Source organism: Tachypleus tridentatus, chromosome 1 (genome assembly GCF_004210375.1).
Source record: "Tachypleus tridentatus isolate NWPU-2018 chromosome 1, ASM421037v1, whole genome shotgun sequence".
NCBI lineage: Eukaryota > Metazoa > Arthropoda > Merostomata > Xiphosura > Limulidae > Tachypleus > Tachypleus tridentatus.
The window spans coordinates 93,572,434-93,596,086 of NC_134825.1; the positions used below are offsets into that span (position 1 = coordinate 93,572,434).

The window sequence follows — 23,653 nt, forward strand, 5'->3', positions numbered from 1 at the left end:
GGGACATAGGTGTGAGTTCCTACTCTATCATTACAATATTTACCTCATTTAAGTGTTTCACCAAGACAAGAAGGGTCTAACATCCTAGTGCTACTACACATTCTCATGTTCCACACATCTTTGTGACATGTCATAATTGACACTGAACTTTCCTAATATTCTTTACTGCAAATATATATATATATGAAAGAATAAATAACAAGTGTGTGGTCTCTCACTGGGTGCTGTTCCACTAGGTGACCCCAATGCTTGTAGAAGTTGCATCCTTTGGGCTTTCCATTCCCATCACTATTTTAGATAGCTCTTCATAATTGATTTACATTAGCCCCTCCACCATCTTCAGTGTGGGATTCTGGCTTGTAGTGGAGCAAAGTGGTAAGTAATTTTTCTGAAGTTAACATTTTTGTTACGTTAAAATGTATTTTTGAGAGTCGCTTGCCTCTGCACTGCTTTTCCTCACTTCTGATGAATTTTCTTTGACTCGTTAAGAATTAGCCAATGATCATGTGCTAATGCTCCTGAGGATTACTGCACATGGAGATAATGTTGTTCTTCTCAGTGGATGACTACAGCATTATGATGGTTATCACAGCACATGTAACGTGTAGGGGTAGGAGTTTTTTATTTTAACATGTATAGGAAATTTCACAACAGTTGTGTGTGATGTAATATCTCTTAGTGGTGCAGAGGAAAGTATCTATTTGAAATAACATTTTCTTTACCTGAAAATGTAATTCTTATTGTTGTTTTAATAAAGAACTTAAAAACTGATGTCATGTGCAACTGACAAAAAAAAAACACAACTTAATAGGATATTGCTCCAGTGCATTTAATAAAAACTAATATTTCAGTTATTGACCACATCACTTTTTCTACTCTAACAATAAATTACATGTCTAGAAATCATAGTATTGTAGTAATGCACAAATGAATTTACAGGGAAATAGTTGGGTTGCATGATATTGTTAGTATCTGTTATTACACTCATATACAGAATTTTGGTGTGAGAAAACACTTCTGGTCCATCCAAACACTAATTGTGACATACAGCATGGAAAAGCATTCATTGAAAATATAAACAATATATACTTGACTATACTGCTAAAGCATTACATTCAGAAAAACTGACATTATCTAGTATTTTCTGTAGTGCATAATAAAGCCACAAAGTACATTGGTAGAAAATTTAAAGAAATGTCTTATCAAACAGTTATATTCACAGATGAATGGGAACAAAGGATGGTACCTATAATTATAATCATTTTATTGTTCATTTAAACTTATGTTATATCAACTTGTAACTTAGAAATTCTGTTTGCTACCGATAGTAGTATAGTAGCTTAACAAAAAGCTTTACTACTTAATATATCAAACACATGCTGTAGGAATACATGCTGGGAATTTGTTTAGAATTTATTATTTACACCAATTTGGAGCTTTTAGTGTAATTTAGTTTAAGTAGAACATTAATGAAGAAGCTGTAAAGCAAAGTTTTAAGTGTTCAGTAAAACAAGAATAACAAGTTTGGTGCTATTAAAGTCATTTATTCCTTGTATTAAAACATTACCAAGTAGTTAATAAACTATAACTGAACATTGAAAAGTTCATTAAAATTATCATATTATTTATGGTGACATACAACTACTTGATCAGAACATCAGGAAGATACATTAGAGAAGCACTGAAAACATGCAAGTTACTGTATGATACAGTATTTTGTCAGTTTTGTTACACAACAGATGATGTACTTGCATTTTTATATATATTATTATGGCCAGAGACTATATGACAAATCATAAGTCCTAAGTGTGCCTTAATTTATTCTTCTGTTGATATTGTTTGATTGCTTGAACCACCTTGGGATTAAGAAGATTAGCTTGCTGGTTCACCAGTTCTTCTTAATAATAAACAAGGTAATTCAAAAAGATATTAATCAATAATATATGTTACCAAAAAGCCTTAACCTATTTCTGATGTGTTCTGACATAAATAAATTTGATGTAGAAATAAAATTTAACAATTTCATTCAGCTTGTACAATAACAGTTGTTCTTAAAGAATTTGTTAGCAGAAATACTCTCAACCACTACTCTTCCTGATAATAAATGAAATTTTACCATTTTGCCCATTTAATCCTGGTTTGAGGCTATCAATCAACAGTCTCTTCCCTATATGCTGCTTTTGTTCCCTAATTTAATCAGCAAACAGTTATGCAAGTGATGTCATCATGCATACCCTTCATCATAGTTTATAAATGTTCTAAATTATCTTTAGGCTGTATTGGATCCACTACTGATGCAATGTTAACTTAAGATTCTTGTTATTTTTAGGTGCCAAGAAACATGCACTGAATTGGTGTAGTGAACTTATCAATTGAAGACAATTTAAAATCATTACAAACAACAAACAGGCACTGCATGTGAAAGAAAGTACTGATTGACAGACTTAAACCAGGACTAAATGAGCAAAACAGTGAAGTTCATTTCTTATTAAAATTTTTAAGTGTAGTAATGTGATGTATCTCCCAAGCACCTTAAGATCCCTGATATTGGGCAAAATGTCTTGCTGTCACTAAATATAGCGTGGTTGAGATATTATTATATACTCTTAGAGATTCTTGATAATTACTGACAACATCAGTTATGTTGTCAGCTCACTATACTTAAATAGTTGAGCCAAGAAAAAAAAATCTTAAAAATATTAATTTGAGACTCATAATGTGGACTGTACCTCAAGTCTTTAATTCTGTTATTTTGTTGAAGTGTGCAGAAATATAGCATAAAGTAGCATGAGTGTTTATAGGAGAAAATAATTTATTTTTTTGCATAATTTCTATATTGCCATTCTTCTGGTTTAAGTATTAGAAAAAATCAAATGAACAAGAAAAAGAAAAGTTGAATAATTTCCTGTTAGAATAAACAAAAAATTATCCTGTCAAAAAATTGTCATTCATTTACTATAGTATGTGAAAAATCCTTACATACATGAATAATGAGTATTACTGTTTTATTCTTACTTCAGGTTTGTTTTAATTTTTCTTTTTGTCAATTGCTTTTCTATTAAATTCTTGACATTTCTTTACAGTAGGTTTTATTGCCTCATCATTTAATGTTTCGTCTATCACAGTATGATCAGTAAATTATTAATGGCCAATACTTTATTTCAATTTTAAGGTCTTGGGTGGTAGAGGAGGATTCTACTGTTTTACAGAAGGATGTGGATTATTTGGTGAGTTTGCATAAGTTGTAGATGGCAATAAATTATAATAAATACAATGTAATGTATGTGAGATATGACAATTTAAATTATGATTTCTGTGGGAATGACTTTAAAAGTGTTATGAAAGGAAAGGATCTCAGTGTTTTGTTTTATCAGCAGCTTAAGCCATTGAAGCAATATGCTGTTACTAATAGCAGGACAAAGAGAATTTTAAATTGCAACTATAAATACAAGTCTAAAGAGGTAATGTCATTGTATAGATCAGTTCTTGTTTAGGAATACAAGTTTGAAACACTGTATTGTCTTGGGCTTCTTACCCTTGAAGTGGCAATTAATTTTTGGAAGGGCTCAGAGGAAGCTTACTCGGATGATACGTGGGATGAAAAGCTTGACATTTAAGTTATTTGAAATTTTGTCATAAAAAAAGAAAGAAGGGATCTGATTCAAGTGTATAATATTGTTGAGGAAACTGATAGTGTTGATGGTTAATTTTTAATGGTGACAACAGTAGGACTAGGGGACACAAAAATTTTGGCAGAGTAGGAATCATCTTCTGCTAAGACAACTTTATTCTTCTACCTGGATAGTTGGTTTTTAAAATGGGTTGCTGACAGATGTGGTAGATGCAGTTAATGTAAGGAAAGGCTTGATAAACATTTGAATGATAAGTTTGTGAGTGTTTAGTATTGTAGATGGGATGGCATAATTGAACAAATGTCTTCTTTTTTTTTGTAAATTACATGTATGTATTTATGTATAAGTCTTGAACTATGATGACAGTTTCTGACATTTTACAAAAAAAGATCTGTATAAGATTTATGGAAAATTTAATATACTTCACAATTCTTTTTACCATTATCTTGTGTAAAAAATTAAAACTTTTTAATAGTCAACAGGCAGAACAATTAATTTTTATTTACTTATCAGTCAGACTAGTAAGGGTTTTTAACTATATATACCTACCTGGATTAGTCAATAATTTCAAGCAGAGGCTTCAAAAAATTTCAAATAGTTTCCAGTACTGGTTTCAAAGTCTTGCTATTGCTGTATTTTTTGTTTTGTCAAGTTATGAATAACACTATGTAACAAAATCTTTACTTTTTCTTGTTCCTGGGCAGAAAGTGTTATTTCCCTATTGCTTATGCCTAAAGTAAATGGAAAAGACCTATTTTTCTCTTCAAACTTTGCTTTTGTGAACTGGGAGCATATAACGAAAACATGATGGGAGACTATATTTGGGGGCTGATACATGAAAGTGATTTACATTAGTCGCAAATCTCAAAAAACTACTCGCATCTAAACATTTTTGTATAACTTTAGTATAAATACATGTAAATCTTGATTCATATGTTGTTTTATTCAGACCTTATGTAAATGAAAATGTGTAAATTTGCTCATTTTTATAGAGAAAATTAGGTTAAATTCTAAATTTCATTATCCAGGTCACAAAAGCAAAGTTTGAAGGGAATAATGGCCATTTTCTGTACTTTTACAACATAGGCAATTAAGAAATAACGCATACTATCCAGGAACAAAATTTTTGTTACATAGTATAATTTGATTTCTGTTGTTATTGTGAAACTTCTCACAACTTGTTGAAAGGTCATACATTGTTATAAGATTAGTTATTATGTGAAAATTATATGGTGATTTCTCTAAGGTTAAATCACAAGTAAATGTATCAGACACTGCAAATTAAGTATAATTAATGCAGAAAAAAGTGTAGAATTTAAAAAGGATGTACTGGTACACATGTTGGAAATAATTTACTTTTCCTGTGGCTTTAAAAAGTTTTAAGAATTTCCTAAAATTTGTAATGGATATAACTGAAACAGTTCTGAGAGAGAGGGGGATTAGACAATGAAAAATTGTATTTACTTTTGTAAATTGCTGTAAAATTTTTTTTATGATGGATATTTCATTTGGAATTATTTTTCAAATATTTTTCTTTTATAAGAGACAAAATGCATGTATAATTTATCAAATAAAAAAAACAAACTTTAACCAGTATGTGTGATGAAATAAAATTATATCTAATATCTCTTATTTTGTAGTTGAGGAAAATTTAGTATAAATTGTGTGCATTATTCTGCAGTGTTGGTTTCATAATAAAATCAATTGTAATAACATACTTTGTTTCAGAAATGTTTTCAGGAATGATTTAATTAGTTATAACAAAAATCAAGATTCTTAATGATACTTTTCTGTGAAGAATGTTGTCCCATAGTAGATATTAGGTGCATTACTGACTACAAAGTCATGCATTTATTCATGTGCTGCTAACTGTATTTTATACTTTAGTTTAATATTAATTGTGGCTGAAAATATTTACAATCAATATTGTCCTTAAATAGCACTTATAAATGTCATTGTTACCTTATACATATGTGATGTTTTTAGACCATATCACTGCTTCCATGTTACTGTGAATTAAGTTAAACCACTTATCAGGTTTTACAAAAATTAACAATTTTTAGTGAAGTTGACTCATTAAGAACTGCTTTGTGTTCTTTCATTTCTCTGTTTCAAGTTTCTGAAAGAATGAGAAGTCCACAACCTCAGAATGGTTTTATTGCTAGTCTTGGAAGTTTGTGAAATTTTTTATTTTTAAATATGACCTAACTAAATTTAAAAATAGTTCTTGTAGTTTACCATTTTAATATGAAAAGTCTAGATTAACATATGATGTGAAATTCAGCTTAGTTTTAATTTTGCTACAATTTCCATTGCATATTTTTCTTTTAGAGGTAATTCTGTTATATTGCAATTAAGAAAGTATATATTGTGCTGTACTTACACGACATGCATGCATGGGTGTGAGCGTACGCACACACATTTCTCTATATGTTGGTATAGAAAGATATATTTTCAACTGATTGTACCAAAAATAAAACCAAATTCTAAATGTATTCATTATTATACAAGTTAATGAATATGATTGACTAATTGGATATTTTTTCTTTCAGTTTAAACAGCTGAAAAGATTAAGTATGAAACAGTCATCACGAAGTGCTTACTACTCCTGTAGTACTCCTTGTCCTTCTGGAAGGAAATACATTTGTGTGTCCTTGCTTTCAAAAGAAAGACTATATTTTATTGTTGATGTAAGTACATTTTGTTAGAACTTTCATGTATAAATTAGTAGTAAACAGAATAAGTTATTTTTAATCTAACTATTAAAACAAGTAAATTCTTTGTTAAATGTAAATATATATTCTGTTTCTTAGTTTGTCAGTACACATACTCATCATAAATATTTTTAAAAATCAAGTCAGTTGAAAAGTCAGAGAACCAAAGGAACTTTTGAAATGATTTTTTTTCATTAAACAATTGAGAATATGTGTATTTTTTGTGGTCTTTCCTCAGAAGAATAACGTGAAAAGGTTTTTATAGTGATTAAGTGTTCCTAGAACTTCTTTAATTTCATTATAGGTAATATATTTCTGTAATGACTATTAGTTTAATAATGCTAAAATTTAACTTATATTGTTTGTGTTCTACTTAATTTTAAAAAAGGTGCAAATATATTAATATATCTTTTAAATTACTTACAATTTTGTCATACTTTTTTCGTCTTCTACTGTGGACATCTACAGCTCATTAGAATTGCTTACTGATACTGAGCTTTTATAGTTTCTTGCAAACAAACAGTCATCATACCAGTATAATAATTTTCTGTTAAAAGATTTGTCAACAGAAACCACTACTATGCCTGATAATAAATGCAATACAATGCATATTTTGTTTGTGCTTTTTGTGCTATTAATTGTATTAATTATTTTTATGAATTTCTTCATGTGACAGTGAATGGAGTTTAAGAATGATGAACAGTGTATCACACTGCAGTGTGGATCCTACTTTCACAGTCACTTCCAAAACCCATAATGAAGTACAGTTTGTAAAGTCTAAAAGCAGTCTACATTATTTTTTTAACATTTTTAGATTTTAATTTTTCATTATTTTACACCCTTCTATAATTATTATCCAAACCTCTATTATAATGTGGTTTATGTGGATTTTTCTTTATGTGTGCACTTGTTGCATATAGGACTTCATCTTGAAGAAGTAAATCTTGTCTGGTTGTAAACAGTCAAATGTCATTAAAAATTTAGTAAGTTGTGAATCTCAACAAATGGTTCTTTTTAATTTCCCCTCAGTGTAGATTCCTGTATGTAGTGAGGGGACCTCCCAGGGAAGGTTCTGTTCTTTGAGTTTACCCATGTGTTTGCCATGTGTGGTGACTTGTGAAGGGAAGGAGAGTATCCTGGTGGTTGAGGTACTCAACCCTGACACACCACTTTGACTTTGAATTCCTGTAGTCAAGTGGCTTTGGGGTGGCCCCCTTTGGTCATTTGGCTGGTCTACTTGGGCTAGGGTCAACCAAGTACCAGCATTGGATGTTCTCACTGGTATTGTGGACATTGTATCTGATGCTGGTGTTTGGGGTATAGTGCTCACAAATCCCTAACATTGCTGTAGTGTCCTTGTTTAGCATTGTAATGCATTTCATCATAGGGCTCCATGGTAGGTAGGGTCAGTGGGTGCCAAAATATTCCTTTTTTTTTGTTATGGGTCCTCCAAATTAAAACTTAAAATAGTAAAAACAGTCCATAGGTAAACGACTATGTCTTATAGATTCTGAACCTCAGAATTTGCTGCCTCTCCAACATCAGTAAAGAAGCTTTGTTCTGGTGACATGTTGGTGGAAACGTCTACATCTCAACATAATGAACTCCTCTTGCATTCAAAGGCGATTGGGGTATACCTATTAGGTTATGCCTTATGCTACTTTAAATTCATCCCGAGAAGTTTTTGTTGAGAGGGATTTGAAGAACATCCCTAAGTCGGAGATTCTTGCTGATTTCTCCACCCATGAAGTTTCTGCAGTGAGGCGTATCTCCACTTGCAAAGATGGAATTACAATGCCGACCAGTTTCCTCATTCTGACATTTACATCACTGCGTCCATCTACCACCATCAAGGTAGGCTATCTTAATTGCAGGGTATGGCCATACATTCCAAACCCTCTAATGTTTCCAGTATCAGCGGTTCAGTCACTCGACATCATGCCGTAGTTCTGGGACGTGTGCTCATTGTGGTGGCAAGGACTATGATGCCTGTGAGTGTGAAGTGGACCTTCATTGTGTCAATTGCAATGGCTCTCACCCATCCTACTTTTGTTATTGCCTTAAATGGTTGGAAGAAAAATCATTTGAAAGCAAATCAAAACATTACTTACCCTGAGGTTTGAAAGTTGCTGTCCACCACTTCATCTTGGACGTATGCTGCTGCACTTTGTTCCACTGCTACAGTAGGAGTGCAGATGGATTTCTCTGTGTCACCAAAAGAATCATTTTTAAACCAAATGAAAAGTATTTTGATCTCTATGGTTAAAAAAAATTGATGAATCAACTTCAACACCCATCTCTGTCCCTAACATACATTTCAGCATATCCCAAGGTCCACTTTTTTTTATTCTGGGAATGTGCATTTCTTCAGGTACATCTTCTCACACTCCAAGATGCAAAACGATTGTTCATTCACGTTTTCAGTCACTGGAATCCTTTTTCAACAGTAAAGACCTGCTCAGTCGATCCAGGGCTGGATCCTTAAAAGTTGGTAGACCTCACTCAAATAAAGACAGTTAAGAAATAAGACGTGGTCATAAACAGAAGGGCTCTCCACTCAGTTTGCTATACACAAATATAAATGACCACCTTGATACAATGGAACTGTCAAGGTTTACGTTCTAATCTGGATGACATCAAAGCACTGATTCCTTCCTACCATCCTGTGTGTCTTTTCTTACAGGAAACATTTCTGAAACCTGCTTATACAGTCACCTCTGTTGGTTTTCTTTGTACAGAAATGACAGGCTGTGCAATGGACGAGTGAATGGAGGGGTGGCACTGTTGGTTGATTAGCATGTGCCCACTGTGTCTTTACCACTTGACACAGCCTTGGTGGCTGTAGCCATCCATGTTTCCTTGGGTCATGCCATCACTATTTGTTCTCTTTACCTGTTACCTGGAGAGACATATGATCAATCAGCCCTTGATGCTCTCATTGAACAGTTGCCGTCTCCCTTTTTAATCCTGGAGGACTGTAATGGACATCATCTCCTCTGGGGAAGTGCTGATATTAATGGGAGGAGTCACTCCATAGAGCATATGCTCTCTGATCTCAACCTTTTTCTTGTCAATAGCACTTCTTCTACTTATTTTCAAGCACCTAGTCTGTCCTTCATTACTGTTGATCTCAACTTCCTCCCCTTCACTATTCTCCCACTTTTCATGGAGGGTTGACAATAATCCACAAGGGAGTGATAATTTTCCTATAATTTTGAGAGACTGGCTGTAGTGTATGCCACCTGACCCACATGCCCTGGTGGAAGCTGGATCAAACAAACTGGGCCTCTTTCACTGCTCTCGCAGAACTTGATCCTGCCATCAGAAAACAACTGTATTATACAAGCAGCTGCTTAGTGTATTCCTAAAACCTTGACATGTTTTCCATGACATTCTTGTCCATGGTGGAATCCTGCCTGCCACATGGCACAGAAGGCTCAAAAATGGGCCTGGGATACTTTTGGTAGGTATCCCATGCTCTTACATCACATTGTTTTCCAGCAATGGGTAAGACGTCAAAGCCAGGAATCTTGGATTAAGTTCACAACCAGCATATCTTCTACCACCAGTTCTAACGTCATATGGGACAAGATTTAAAAGGTTAGTGGGCAATATAATTCTGTCCCCCTCTCGATCTTGCTTTCTGATGGCCAGGAAGTAGCTGATATTCTAGGTGAAAGCTTTTGCCTGGGATCTAGCACTTTTACTTCCTTGAATAGCATTGCTCTATCCACTGGTCAGTCCATCCCACTATGGCTTCTTACAGTTCCCAAATGTGACCTGTCTTTAAGTCATCTGAGAAAAGCAGACACTCCTGATTTGAAATTCTATCTGTTATTTGCTGAACATCTTTTGAACCATCCTTCCATTCCTATTTATACAGATGGTTAAAAATCAGGTGACTGTGTGGGTTCTGCCATTGTTTGTTGTGGTTTGGTAGTTGCATGCAGAATCCCCTCTACAGCTTGTGTGTTCACTGCTGAACTATATGCCATTTCTCTCACCCTGAATCACATAGATGTTAAGCAGTATTCAAATTGCACTATCTGTACTGATTAGCTTAGTTCTCTACTGGCCCTATAATTGTTTCATGTTAGTTCAGAACCTGTTCTTGCTGATATTCAATGCCAAGTTTTTCTGGATTCTGGGCCACGTTGGTATTCACGGAAACAACCTCGCTGACACCCCAGCTAAATCTATCTGCTCTGGCACTATCACTGCTGTGCCAGTTCCACATATGGAATATGGTCCTGTATTCAAGGCTCGGCTTTGTGCTAGTTGGCAATTGACTTGGAGTGAGCAATATGAAAACAGGCTTTTTCAAATAAAACCATCTGTTGGACTTTAGCTGTCTTGTTTCTGTAAAGATCAGAAAGAGGAAGTTGTTCTAACTAGACTACTCATTGATCACAGTGTTTAACTCTGTTCTCTTTTATCAAGGATTGATGTACCAATGTGTTGTCTGTGTAGCACTCAGGTCACAATAAGCCACATTTTACTGTCTTGCTGTCATTATGACTCTCAATGACAGCATCATTTTAAACGTATCCCAAGGTTTATTCAAAGGTGTTTTTGGTGATGATGACACTGTCAACCTTAGAAATGTTTTTAGTTTTTTAAAGGCCATTAATATTTTGAATGCTATTTAAGTTTTTAATTTAAACATTAGACCTTTTTAATGCAATTTTTTTTAATAATCAAAGAACATCTAGTTCAATTTGAAATTAGAAAATGGCCGTAATGCCAAATAACTCGAAACCAGAACTGGAAAGGCCAAGTTTGGGTGACTGACGCTGCTGTTTGAACTACCTGTTAGTCATCTTGGCAAATTATGTTAATTACAATTATGCTACAGAAAGTCCTTTACAACTTGTATTACTGTAGTTTTTCTCATACCACTATAGACTACATATATAAATTGGGTTTGATGCTATTATGTTTTTAATTCAAAAATTAAACTTTGTTTTGTTTCACCTTAATTTCCTGTTATGAATTTTGTTAATTTTACCTTAATTTCAACTTTTTACTGAATGTTTGCAGAAAGCCTAGTTGCTTTGTGCCATAAAAAAAAAAAACCAACCAACCATCCAACCAACTTTTAAATTTAACTTTTATTCTCTGGCATTTGTACTATTTGAGTTTTACATTTTTTTTTTTTTCACAACTAAATCTTCCATTTGAAGATGAATTTGATGGGTTTATTAACTTTTATTGTTTACTGAAAGTTATTTTTGATTATTGTACTTGAGGTTTATGATCATTTTTCTTGTAGTTATGTTTTGAATGGTGTTGTGCCAGATACTTGTAGCTATATACATGCAGATGTATCTTCTGTTAACATTTTCAGCTGCTTTTCAAATAAAGTATCTCTCATAGGCCAGCAGTCTGCTTTGTTAAAGTTCAGTTGATAATTGCTTTCAAATTTACAAATTTCTTATTTTAGTCAGTACTTTGTACATCCACAAAAGTATCATGGATCAATAAAGAAAAGATATAAAAAACTTGGCCAAATATATTCTAAAATGTACCATACAAGTAAACTATCCCTAGGAGCTGCAGTATGATGACTATTGTTAGTTAAACTTTCCCAAACCATAATAACTAATTAAAACTCTATTAAGGTAACTAACTTATTTTAACTTAACAGTTCTATATTTTATCCATTTTGTGTTTATTATTCTTCCAACTGTATGAGTTAATTTTTTTTAAAGTAAAAGCAGAACTACATACATATAATTAGTTCTTTCAAAAAGAATAGTGACATTGAAGGAAACCAGTACTTACAGCATATATTATTCATGCTTTAACTAATTTATCAGAAAGGTAATATATGAACTTTATAATTGATGGGATTAAGATATTTGAGTGCTTAACACAGTAAAGGAGAAGTTTTTAACTTAAGTTCATAGTATTTACTTATGATGTCAAAATCTGCTCCTTGCAAGATTTGTTTAATGTGCTACATACATAGCAATGTTAGTTTGTTTATGTAAAGTATTTAAATACATTGAACAGCTATTGTGCATAGGTGTTAAAAATGTTAAAAATATTAAAAATTAACATTTATTAAATAATTGTACAATGTGATCTTTATTAAAAACAGTGCACAACCATAACCTCTCTCTCTCATGGGCAAAAACTGCACATAAAGCATATATCCATCGAAGATTAATGCTCATCAGTCAAGCAAAACAAAATAAAAAGTAAGGACTGTGTTAGAAACAGCAAATTCAAACCTCTGATTAATGACATTTCTAAAAAGTAAAATCAAGCTCAAGAGAAAATCAGATGCTGCACGTATCAAAAACATCCCCAGAATACAGACTGTAATGTGGGATATAAAATGTATCCTCAGTTTTGGAAGTGATTGTGAAAGTAGGATGCACATTGCAGTGGGAATACATGGTGGATTTAACATAGAAACTCCAAGTAAAGTTATTAAAATATTCTGTGATACTTATAAGAATGTGTTAAATAAATACAAAGAAGTAAAAATTAAAGAGATCTTACTGAAAGTTTCTGATAAGTGTTTTTAATTGTTACTGAGGTCGTTTAAACAACTTGGCACTACTGCATACAGATGAACACCTTATTGGTTATAAAGATTTGTTTTAGAGTGTGACAGGTGGTAGTTAAAGTGGACTTAAGGGGTAGTGGTTGATAGTTGTACTAGTTAGTTTAGATAACTGGTTGGGATTTTATATACTGGTATAATATGTCTACTATGCTACTAATTATTATTTTATCACTATCATGGGAGCTGGACTGCCAACTTTAGGAGGTAAGTTCATCTTGCTTACCTTCAAGTGGTAATATGTTATTTCATGTTTTTTTCTTTGCAGTGGAATGGAGAGCAGTCACCTTTTCACAACTGTCTGCAGGCAGTGAATGGTGATGTGGAATGTTGTGGGTTTGAGCACACACTTCTATCGCTCCAAATTTTTGTGTCATTTTGATTATTTTACGATTATTAATTAATTTGATGAATTTCTTCATTGGAGACTGGTGAATGGGAGTATAAGGAAGATGAACAGTGTATCCCCACCACATTGTGGGTCCTACTTCTTCAATCAACTCTAACACATGTGTGTGTGTGTGTGTGTGTATAAGATAAGCTTTAAAATTATTTTATAAAGTTCATTGTAATTTTTAGTCATAACCATGAAATTGTAACAGAAATTGTCTAATAATAGCACCCAAAAGAGTTTGAGATATTCTATTTATCAGACAAAATCTAAACACAAATGAAAAAACAGTTAGTAGTCATGGAAAATCAATTAAGGGTGTGTGCTTATACCCACACCATTGCAACTCCTGCTGTCTTTCACTATTTGCAGTGAGTTGTGGAAAGGCAGTTACTCTTAAAAGTTCTTATGTCAAAAGTAGAAATAAAATAAAACCATCCTGAAAGTATTTCTACTAAAAATTCCTTCCATCTTTTGCCCCTAAAACTCTAATAGTTCCTTAAGTATAAAAAATAATAAATCCTTCCTAATAATTCTTCTAGAAGTTACTCCCAACCTCCATCATTTTCTTAAAAGATGACTTAATAATGCATTAAATAAAATTTTAAATATCTTATTTAAAATGAACATAACCAATCTCAGGCTCTTTGCTATAGTTCATACTCCCATTTTTTTTCTATTTCCCTAACAATTTCTTAGATGTTAATTGTTGAAACATAAAATTTATTTATATATACTGGATAACAAATCCTTTCACACAATCAGCTAGGTAATATTTGAACTACATCAGTTCTTATCATTGCAATACTATCAGTAATGCAAGTATTTTTTCATAAATGAGCTAAAGGGTCTCGGGTATGAGATACATCTTGGTTTACTGTAGATTTAACACTTTTTTTGTTCTGTGATAATGAAAGAGCTCAAGACATTCATGCTTTACAGTACTTAGGTTTTGTTTACTTTTGGATGATATTAAATTAATTTGAAACTTATTTCAATCTGTATCGCTGAAAGATAATAGAAAAACAAATTTGGTAATAAATCTTAGATGGCCATAAACTCAGTTGCTATAAGAAGGAGTAATAAGAGATTCTTGTATAAACGTAGAGCATGTCCAGTATTGTATGTAAAGATAATTACTTAAGTTTAAGATGTGCAAACAATATATATTTTTGTTAATGGTTTCAAAGAAAATAGTTTAGCTGAAATATCAGCAGTTTTTTTCTTTGAACTTTTATATATTTTAATAATTTGTAATTGCTTGTAAAGTAAGGCATTCTGTGAGTAAATTGATGTTAAATGTGAAGTTCTGCTCACAACCTACACTTATAAATCTGTATAAGCTTGAGCTCCAAAAATGACTTCATAATACTTCAAAAAATGTGAATCATGTTTTAAGCTCATTTAATGATGTAATTATAACACAGGTCACAAGCAAAGGACAGGAGTTGTTTTTACAAGTATGTAACTACTTGGGTTTTACTGAAACAAAGTTGTTTGGTCTGGCTTTACTGATCAGTGAGTAATCAAATTTTCATTTATTTTTCTCTTCTGTAAACACTGAATAATTTTTATGTATCTATGGTAATTCTGTTAATTTAATGAAACAACTGTATTTAATTATTTAATAATACACAGTTTTTAGTAAGTTTTAACAGAAAATTTTAACTTATTTCAGGGAGTTATCTTCAAGACCATATACAATTTTGACATACAGCATAAGTTAAGTTATTAAAGAAAGTTATGTTCAGCATCATGTACTTACTTGTTTGGTTGCCAAGTATAAATTAACCACTTTCCTAGAATTTGATTGATATTGTTACATACATTTTACTAAATTAACTTTAAACATTTTAATGTAATTTGTTTTCAGTTTTAAAAAACTAACTTTTATAAAGATGGATACATTTTACTTTTGATCATCAAAATTTATATAATTTGTTTTGGTATGTTTGTGCTTGAACTTTGTACAAGATAGAAATATACTGTATGGTAAAGTAAATCAGTTAGTTATATTTGTTTGTATTCTACCATTCTACTACATCATAAATCAATAATTTGAATGATTTTTATTTGCACAAATAGAACCATGGGCACCTTTTAGTGTCTAATCCAGTATTATTTTATAATGCACATTTTGTCATTTGTAATACTTACTTATTTAGTGTAATTCATAAAGAAAAAAAATTCAATTTTAATTTCTGTGAAGCTGTGAGTTGCCTTACTTGTCAACAACTCGTTTATCAATGCCTCAAAATCTTTGTGTCCATACCAAGGTATAGGTTTATACTTGCTAAGAAATTCTCATCCCTTGAAAATATGGCTTATATTTTGTTTCATACTTGATTTTTCTTCTCCTTTAGTTGTTCTAACAAAATTTTATCATTATTGAAATCTCGTACATATTACTATGTTAAACTTAGTTTTCTTCATTACCTATTCAAACCATCATCAAACTTTATTTTCTCAAAGTGTTGCTTTTGTGACGCTCAAGTCATAATAGCCCTACTCTCATGCCATTGTTACAACTTTGATCAATGGCACTACTTTAAACATGTTTCTTCCATGGGTTTGCCCTTGATGCTTGGCATTAACATTGGTGATGGTGATACTGTCCACTTGTGGTTTTAAATTTTTAAATGCCACTGGCTTTAAACTATTAAGTTTTTTTTTCTTTTTAATGTACTGGCAATTTTAAGTCCATGCGGGTTCAACACTTTCCTGTTCCTTTCCACAGGAACTTGGAGTCCCTCAGGGCTATGTCATGAGTGCCACACTTTTCAGTGTGAAAATTAATTTTATCACTGCACAACTTCCTCCTACTGTTGCAAACAGGCTCTGTGTCGATGACTTCCATATCTTGCACCATTTCTTGAGCATGAGGTTTATTAAGAAGCAGTTTAAGACTGCCCTTAATCATTTGGACCACTGCAAATGGTTTTACCTTTTCATTTCCAAAACAGCTTGCATGCACTTTTGCTGCCAAAGGGGTATTCACCCCAATCCTGAGCTCCATCTTGATGATTTTGCTCTTCCCGTTGTACCTGAGGCAAAGTTTTTGGAACTTATCTTTGACCATAAGCTGATCTTTTGTTCCTCATATCAAGCAGTCAAGTGTGTAAAAGCACTGAACATCTTCTGTGTCCTCTCTTCTATCTTTTGGGTAGCAGATCAATGTTCTGTGCTCAAGATCTGTTGTATCCATTCACCATCTTGGGCTTTGGCTTTGCATGGGGGCTTTCCACACTTCCCCAGTTCAGTATTTGTGTACTGAGACCAACAAATCTCTTCATCTGCACCATTTGCAACTTTCTCTATAATAAGCTTGAAAATTATGATTCTCACCTCAGTATCTCACCTGGGGTTGTCTTCTTTCTTCTGTACTATGCTCTTTCTGAATAGGAAGTCTGCAATTCTTCCTTTCAGCCCTTGTATCCAGGTGTAGCTGGTTGAATTGGTTCCATCATTAAATGATGTTGCTGTCTTCACTGGTGTTTACCATGACTTACTACAATCCCCACCTGTGACCTGTCTTTGAGTCAACTGAGGAAGGCAGACACTCCTGATTGGAAGCACCATCTTCTATTTGTCAAACATCTTCTCAAACAAATTTCACAGTTCATGTTTATATGGTTAGTTTGAAATCTGGTGATATTGTGGGCTCTACCATTGATTGTTGTGGCTTGTGGTTGCTCAAATGATCCCTGCTACACTTTCTGCATTCATTGCAAAGTTGTATGCCATTTCTCTAGCCCTGCATTTTATGCAGTACACCAGTTGTATTGTTTATACCAACTCTGTTAGCTCTCTACTTGCTCTGGAATATCTTCACATCAGTTCTCACCCTCTTCTCAATGATGTTCAACACTGATTGGCCCATTTTTCTTTATCTTCCATTTCTATCCAGTTTTTCTGGATACCACACCATGTTAGTAATCATATGAATGAGCTCATTGACATCACAGCTAAGTCCATTTGATCTGGTGCTATTATTGCTGTGCCTATCACAAATATAGTCTACTGTCCTGTTTTCAAGGCTCGGTTCCCTGCCAATTGGCAGTCAACTTGGAGTGAGCACCATGATAACAAGCTTTTCCAGGTCAAACTTTCTGTTGCTCTTTGGCCACCTTTTTTCTGAACATTTGGAAAGAGGAAGTTGTTCTGGCTGGGTTATGCATTGGTCACAGTTTTTAACCCATCATTTTCTTTTATCTGGATCTGATCCACCAACGTGTTTCCTTTGTGACATTCAAGTTATAGCAGCCCATTTTTTACTGTCATGCCATTGTTACAGCTGTGGACAGTATCACCATCACCAACGTCCAGCATCAGGGGTAAACTTTACTTGTATTTTTAAATTTTTAAAGGCTGCTGACTTTTTAAATTCTATTTAAGTTTCTCACCTGCTTTTTTAACTTTCATTTGGTTTTTGACCTTGATTTATTTTTGACATTTTATAATGATTTAATTTTTAAGTGTTTTTCTTTTACCAGTTGTTTGATGCAGATAGCTTAGTTACTTAGTGCCAATAAAAGCCATTGCTGGAACAAAGTGTTATCAAAATGCACTGGCGTTTCTTATACTGCTACTAGTTTTTGTTTGTGAAAGATTTAGTTGCTTATATATGCTTAACTGCAAGCTGAACTTTTTTTTTGTTAATTCCTAATTTATCAGAACAAAGTTCCCAAATTGTTTAAACTTTAGTATTCAAAGAATTTTTTTCATAACTTACAGAAATTCTTATTGGTTACTTCTGAATAAACAAACTTATTTTTATAAAGTGCTTCACTTTCATGACTAATAATATTAATTTTGAGTAAAGTAAGTCTTATCATTTCTCATAATGTGCAATTGATTTGAGGTTTCCTTGCGAGTTACATTTTCACAGTGACAATTTTTAAACATTGCATGAACAACTTAAATGCATTGTAATAATTCCTTTATTATAACACTAACTGGAAGATGTACTTGACACTTGTGTTTTGTAGAAGTGAATTTTAGTTTTTAGTTGAAAACTAATCTGGGGATTATGATATCAATTACAGATGGAGAGTTTATATTTATTGACCAGAATATTAAATTAGCCAAATATGCTCCAAAAGGATGGAAAAGTCACTCAGGATCAGTAAGTAAAGAACTGTGAAGTTTACTATTAATTTTAACTTAAAGCAGTCCAGATTAACAAATAATTGATTGTAAGACAGTTATTATATTGAACTGTTCAGAAATGGGAAATAATTGTGATTTTTGTTTTTTAGTGTTTTTGTACTAAATAAATTAGAATTATTTACTCCTTCAAGTAATTACATCCCACAAAGGGAGTTTTAAGTGTGTATCTGTAAAAGTTACTCTTCCAATAAAATAAAAAGGGGAGTGTAAGTGTTGTTTTCAAAAAGTCAGATTATTGAGTTTGAGTTTATTATTATTATTATCATCAAAAAGGAATAATTATTCATTCAACAGTTTCTTCCACTTTTACTAAATCAACTATATTGGGAACTGAAATTTGTTTAGGCTTAGTAATTACACATGTTTAAATTGCCTGTCACAGAATACTGGTTGATATAGAAGGATCCCATTCTTTTCATTGTTCTTGCTTGATGCAGATTTTTCTTCTCTTGTAAAGTACTTCACAAGAAACAATATATCACTGATTTATTAACCTCTTTTCAGTTAGTTTTCATTAAAAACAATTTAAAACGTTTTTAAATTTGATGTGCACATTCTTGTGACAAGCTCCTCTTATTTTATGTAATGAGCTTTACTGAAATCTGATCCTTGACATATAAACTTTATTTTTATTCTAGAATAAAACTTTTCAATAAAAGAAAATTGCATTAACCTTACCAACACAAGTCTTTCTATGGTTAAATCATTACGTTTCTAAACTCACATTCAAACATATTTGCTTACATATACATACTTTACCCAATACTTTTTGTATAACCAATCAAAACCTCTGAATGCCCTGCTAGTGGTTTTCTCAACATCTGTAAATTAGTTGCATGGGAAAACAACTTTCTTTACAATGTAAGTTCCAAGCAGTAAGGTAAGACATTAGTGAGCTCAAAAAAATCATTATTTTAGTCCCTTAATTATTAAATTTGATAAATTGTAATGGAATTCTGTGGTATTGATATAGCAATTTAATTTTTTTTTATTTCAAAATGTATATATAAAATGCAGAAGAAAATAAATTATTTTGCATCCTCCACGTGCATTTTTAACCAGCAAATAAATACAAAGTTCATAACTAGAAGAGATAATTGTCTTCTATACTTCTTTATTACTGATCTGTGTTGTATGAAAAATAATTGAAATTTCAGAACTTATTTGTAATTAATGTATATACTTATGATTGAAGTGTGACTGTATTTTCCACAATATTGGTTTATTAGAACACAGCTAAGACAGGTTACTTTATTAAGGCCAGTTTAATACTCTTGGTTATGCTAACATGAGTACATGCATGCTTTATCATTGCAATTTTGTAATGTTAGTCAGGCATGGCTGAAAATATAGATAAATATATAGATGTATAATGTTATGAGATTTAAGCTATTAGACTAAACATTGTGTTTTTGTTATAAATTGGTGTCATTCTGGAATGAAAAAATAATATATACTTCCTAATTTTTTATAATGGCTACAAGGTTGGTCATATCAATCAAACTTGTACATAGAAGTCCAATAGTGAAAATATCAGAAACAGTATAAAATTTTTCTGAAAAGAATGTTTGATAATTATCTGGAGGATATAAAAATTTTACATATGAAATTTGAAGATGTGTAAAAGCATTTTAATCTTAAGATAAAACTTTAATATTGGAAAAAAATACAAGAGCAAATCATTACTTAAAAAAAACTTGATACAAAAATTTGATATTTTATATACAAAAGCCTTGTTTACTGATAATTTACAAAACTTTGTGAAGATGTGCTTACTGTATTAAATGTTATAGCATTCAAACTATACCAAGCACAAAATGGTAACAAGGTTGGTCACATTGACCCTGTAATGAGAAAATTAAGACAGTTTGCCCATCCTTTTAAAACAAATTACTTTTGTGAATGTAGTCTAATAAAGGTAGCTCTTAAAACTTGTTGTGTATTTAAAAATACTTAGTAACGATTGTATTCTGGCACAGTAGATATTGTAAATTTGTATTTGTTTTGGAAATAATGCAGTGTAGTTTGACTGTAGTAAACAATTTTTTTTATGTGGTACTTATTTCACCATTTGCAAAATCATTAAAACATTTTCTTTTTTTATATACCTATAAAGAGAGACCAAAAATTACCCACACTTGCAGAGTGTTGATATAATGTTAGCCTTTTTTCTGCAATAGTAACATTATTGTATATACTTATGTTATTTAGTTTCTGTACAGTACTAATAAAAGATATATATTCCTTTACTGTGACGCTTAGGGAGTGAATTCTGTTGGAGTCCCATATCTTACTCTCCACCTTAGAGTTCAGTTTTACATTGATAGTCATTTGCTTATTAGGTGAGTTGTAAAGGAATCAATTTTCAGTTTCTGTACTAACTTTTGTATCAATTATTGTCAAATATGCATTAGATAAAACTCCTGAAAGAAAAAATAATTACTGTTTGGTTATGATATCAAGATGAGTTTGTTTTTTTTTGTTTAATTCTGAAAATTCTCAGAGTAGTCTATTAAGTACCTAATTTGTATAACTTAACACAAGTCAATATACCCAAGGAATTTCAAAATATTTTAATCATATAGTTTTCCTCTGTAGCTTATAATACCATAACCTGAATTGAAAACTGAAATCTGGCATTTTTAGAGTTATTATGGAGGGCCTAGTGATTATAGTGTCTGAAGATTTTGAACCATCAAGCACAAACTTTTATTTTATGATTGGTATGTCTGTATGTGAACAAAAGATGTTTATTTTAAAATAAATGCCTCGGTTATTTTGTTGTAATAAAATAACCAATAAAAAATATTTTTGAATCTTTAGTGATAAAGTAGCCAGGCATCACTATTTTCTTCAGCTTCGGGAGAATGTTCTTAGATATTGCCATTCAGTAGCAGATGATCGAGCCTTCATTATTGCAGCATATGCTCTACAGGCAGATTTTGGAAACTTGAATAAAGAGAAACATCAGGGCAGATACTTTGAACCATCTGTGTACTTCCCATCATGGGTATGTTAACTAGTTAAAAATAATTTGTGTAAACTGAAATTTTCTTGCCAAATACTTTATCTAAAACATTAAAGTATAATTACAAGAACTTCTAAGTGAAAGTAAAAGAGTGTATAATAATACTATAACAAAATTTTTGCTTTTTTCTTGTTCCTTGGCAGAAAGTGTTATTTCTGAATCGCTTATACCTAAAGTAAATGAAAAAGACCTATTTTTTCTCTTCAAACTTTGCTTTTGTGGGCTGGGTAATGAAATTTTCAAATTTACCCACTTTCCAGAACATTCCATGTAGATTCATTGCTGAGTAGCTGACAGAGAATTTTCTCGAAATTACAAGAATTTTCAGGAACTTTTTAGAATGTTGTAGAACTTGCTAGAATTTTCAAGAACCTTTTAGAATTTTCTAGAACTTTCCTTAGTAATATACATATATACACAGAGGTTCACCACTTGTCACTTCAGTTTAGTTCTAGCTGCCTAAGTGAACACACAGACCTATCTGATTTTATCAGAGATGGCATCAAAAAGCTACAAGCATTCTCCAAATGCATTCTGCTATGTATGTGGCCAATTTATCAAGACAAGAGCGAAAAAGTACTCTGTGACAGCATCTGCTAAAATGTGTGAAGCCTACAAGGGATATTTCGACATGCCTGTTGGGGATCAAGACAAATCCTGGGCACCTCATTTTACCTGCGAGCACTGCAAAAACTCTAGAAGGTAAGACGGACAATTTTTGCTTGTTTAAGTAGTTAGATTTTATATTATACAAATTTTAGACCTTTTAAAATTTACATTTTTTTTTTTATATTTTCCAATAGTATAGAAAAAATATCACATACAAAATATTTTGCATGAACCACTTACACATTAGTTATGGATGAAATAAATTTATTCTTCATAATAACAATTTTATTTTGCTCTTTTGCAGGATGGTACAGAGGGGAAAAGAGAGCCACAAAGTTTGCTGTTCCAAGAATTTGGCATGAATTCACTGACCATTCAAGCAAATGATACTTCTGCGTGGTGGATCCTTCCAAACATCAGGCTGGCAAGAATGCATCAGCTGTCATGTATTTGGACCTTCCATCATCCCAGTGCCACACTGCCCTGAGGTCCCTGTACCCACTCTGCCAGAGAGAAAGCAGTCATCTTGAAAAAACTACTCACTTCTAAACATTTTTGCATAACTTTAGTATGAATACATGTAAATCTTGATTCATATGTTGTTTTATTCAGACCTTATGTGAATGAAAACGTTCAAATTTGCCCATTTTTACATAGAAAATAGGTTAATTTCTAAATTTCATTATCCAAGTCACAAAAGCAAAGTTTGAAGGGAATAATGGACATTTCTGTACTTTTACAACATAAGCAATTAAGAAATAACACATACTATCCAGACCTTTTGACTACTTCTGGAGCTTTTAAGCTAGCTGGGATATGAAGGCACAGAAGTGGTTGAGATATTTATATTAATTAGCATTTTGTGTGAAAAAACTATTATATATGGCATGGTTGTTGTATGAGGAAACTAAAAAAAAACTTGGGAGGTAAAATTAATGGTATTCATAAATGTTCTGTAGAAGACAAAGAAAATACAACAAATCTCCTGTAAATATATTCAGTCTGTCACATGTGGTATTATTTTACTTTTATCTTTCATCACTTAGTCTTGTTGTAAGGATATTTTTGAGTAGGTTTAAAGAAATGTATCAATAGATTTAAAATGAGAATAGACCAATAGCAATTATACATGTGGTATAAAAATGTGCTATGAATATTTGGTATTAAGATTAGGATAACACTTGTGTATTAAAGAAATAAGGCCAGTGTATAATAGCACACCACAAATATTTAATATGATTGTCTTCAGTCTCAAAATATAATTGTTTTAATTAATAATTTTATTGTATGAAAATAAACTAAAATTTTAAAATCATAGTAAGTTTAGATACAATTTAACATAAAGAATTTCATGCAATCTCTTAACATTTCACTGTTGCCCTTCAGTCTTATTTAATACTTTAAAATTGTTTTTATTACACTTGATTATCTCAACAGCTTCATATACTTTATTACCATTAATATTTGTAGATTGTGTTGAAATGACATTTTTTTTCCAATATAATTGGTATGTTCAGCTAAAGGCAAGATCTTTTT

General features: G+C 31.9%; 1 protein-coding gene and 1 long non-coding RNA gene across 4 annotated transcripts in view; both read left to right on the forward strand.

Annotated features, from left to right (window-relative positions):
- The window catches only part of LOC143255685 (uncharacterized), an 82,527-nt gene that overhangs the window by 38,121 nt on the left and 20,753 nt on the right, over nucleotides 1–23,653 (forward strand). For 2 of the 3 annotated variants that reach the window (XM_076511752.1, XM_076511758.1), the window contains exons 2-7: nucleotides 3,173–3,227; nucleotides 6,185–6,322; nucleotides 14,739–14,829; nucleotides 18,357–18,436; nucleotides 20,743–20,822; nucleotides 21,304–21,490. In XM_076511752.1, coding sequence (XP_076367867.1) covers nucleotides 6,209–6,322; nucleotides 14,739–14,829; nucleotides 18,357–18,436; nucleotides 20,743–20,822; nucleotides 21,304–21,490 — 552 coding nt within the window. In that variant the 5' untranslated portion in view covers nucleotides 3,173–3,227; nucleotides 6,185–6,208. Of the gene's footprint in view, nucleotides 1–236; nucleotides 376–3,172; nucleotides 3,228–6,184; nucleotides 6,323–14,738; nucleotides 14,830–18,356; nucleotides 18,437–20,742; nucleotides 20,823–21,303; nucleotides 21,491–23,653 lie in introns of all 3 variants that reach the window. The other variant, XM_076511744.1, reaches the window with a different exon arrangement.
- LOC143255706 (uncharacterized) lies at nucleotides 21,872–22,610 on the forward strand. The gene is made up of 2 exons (XR_013030799.1): nucleotides 21,872–22,210; nucleotides 22,422–22,610. It is a non-coding gene; the product is annotated as an uncharacterized LOC143255706 (long non-coding RNA).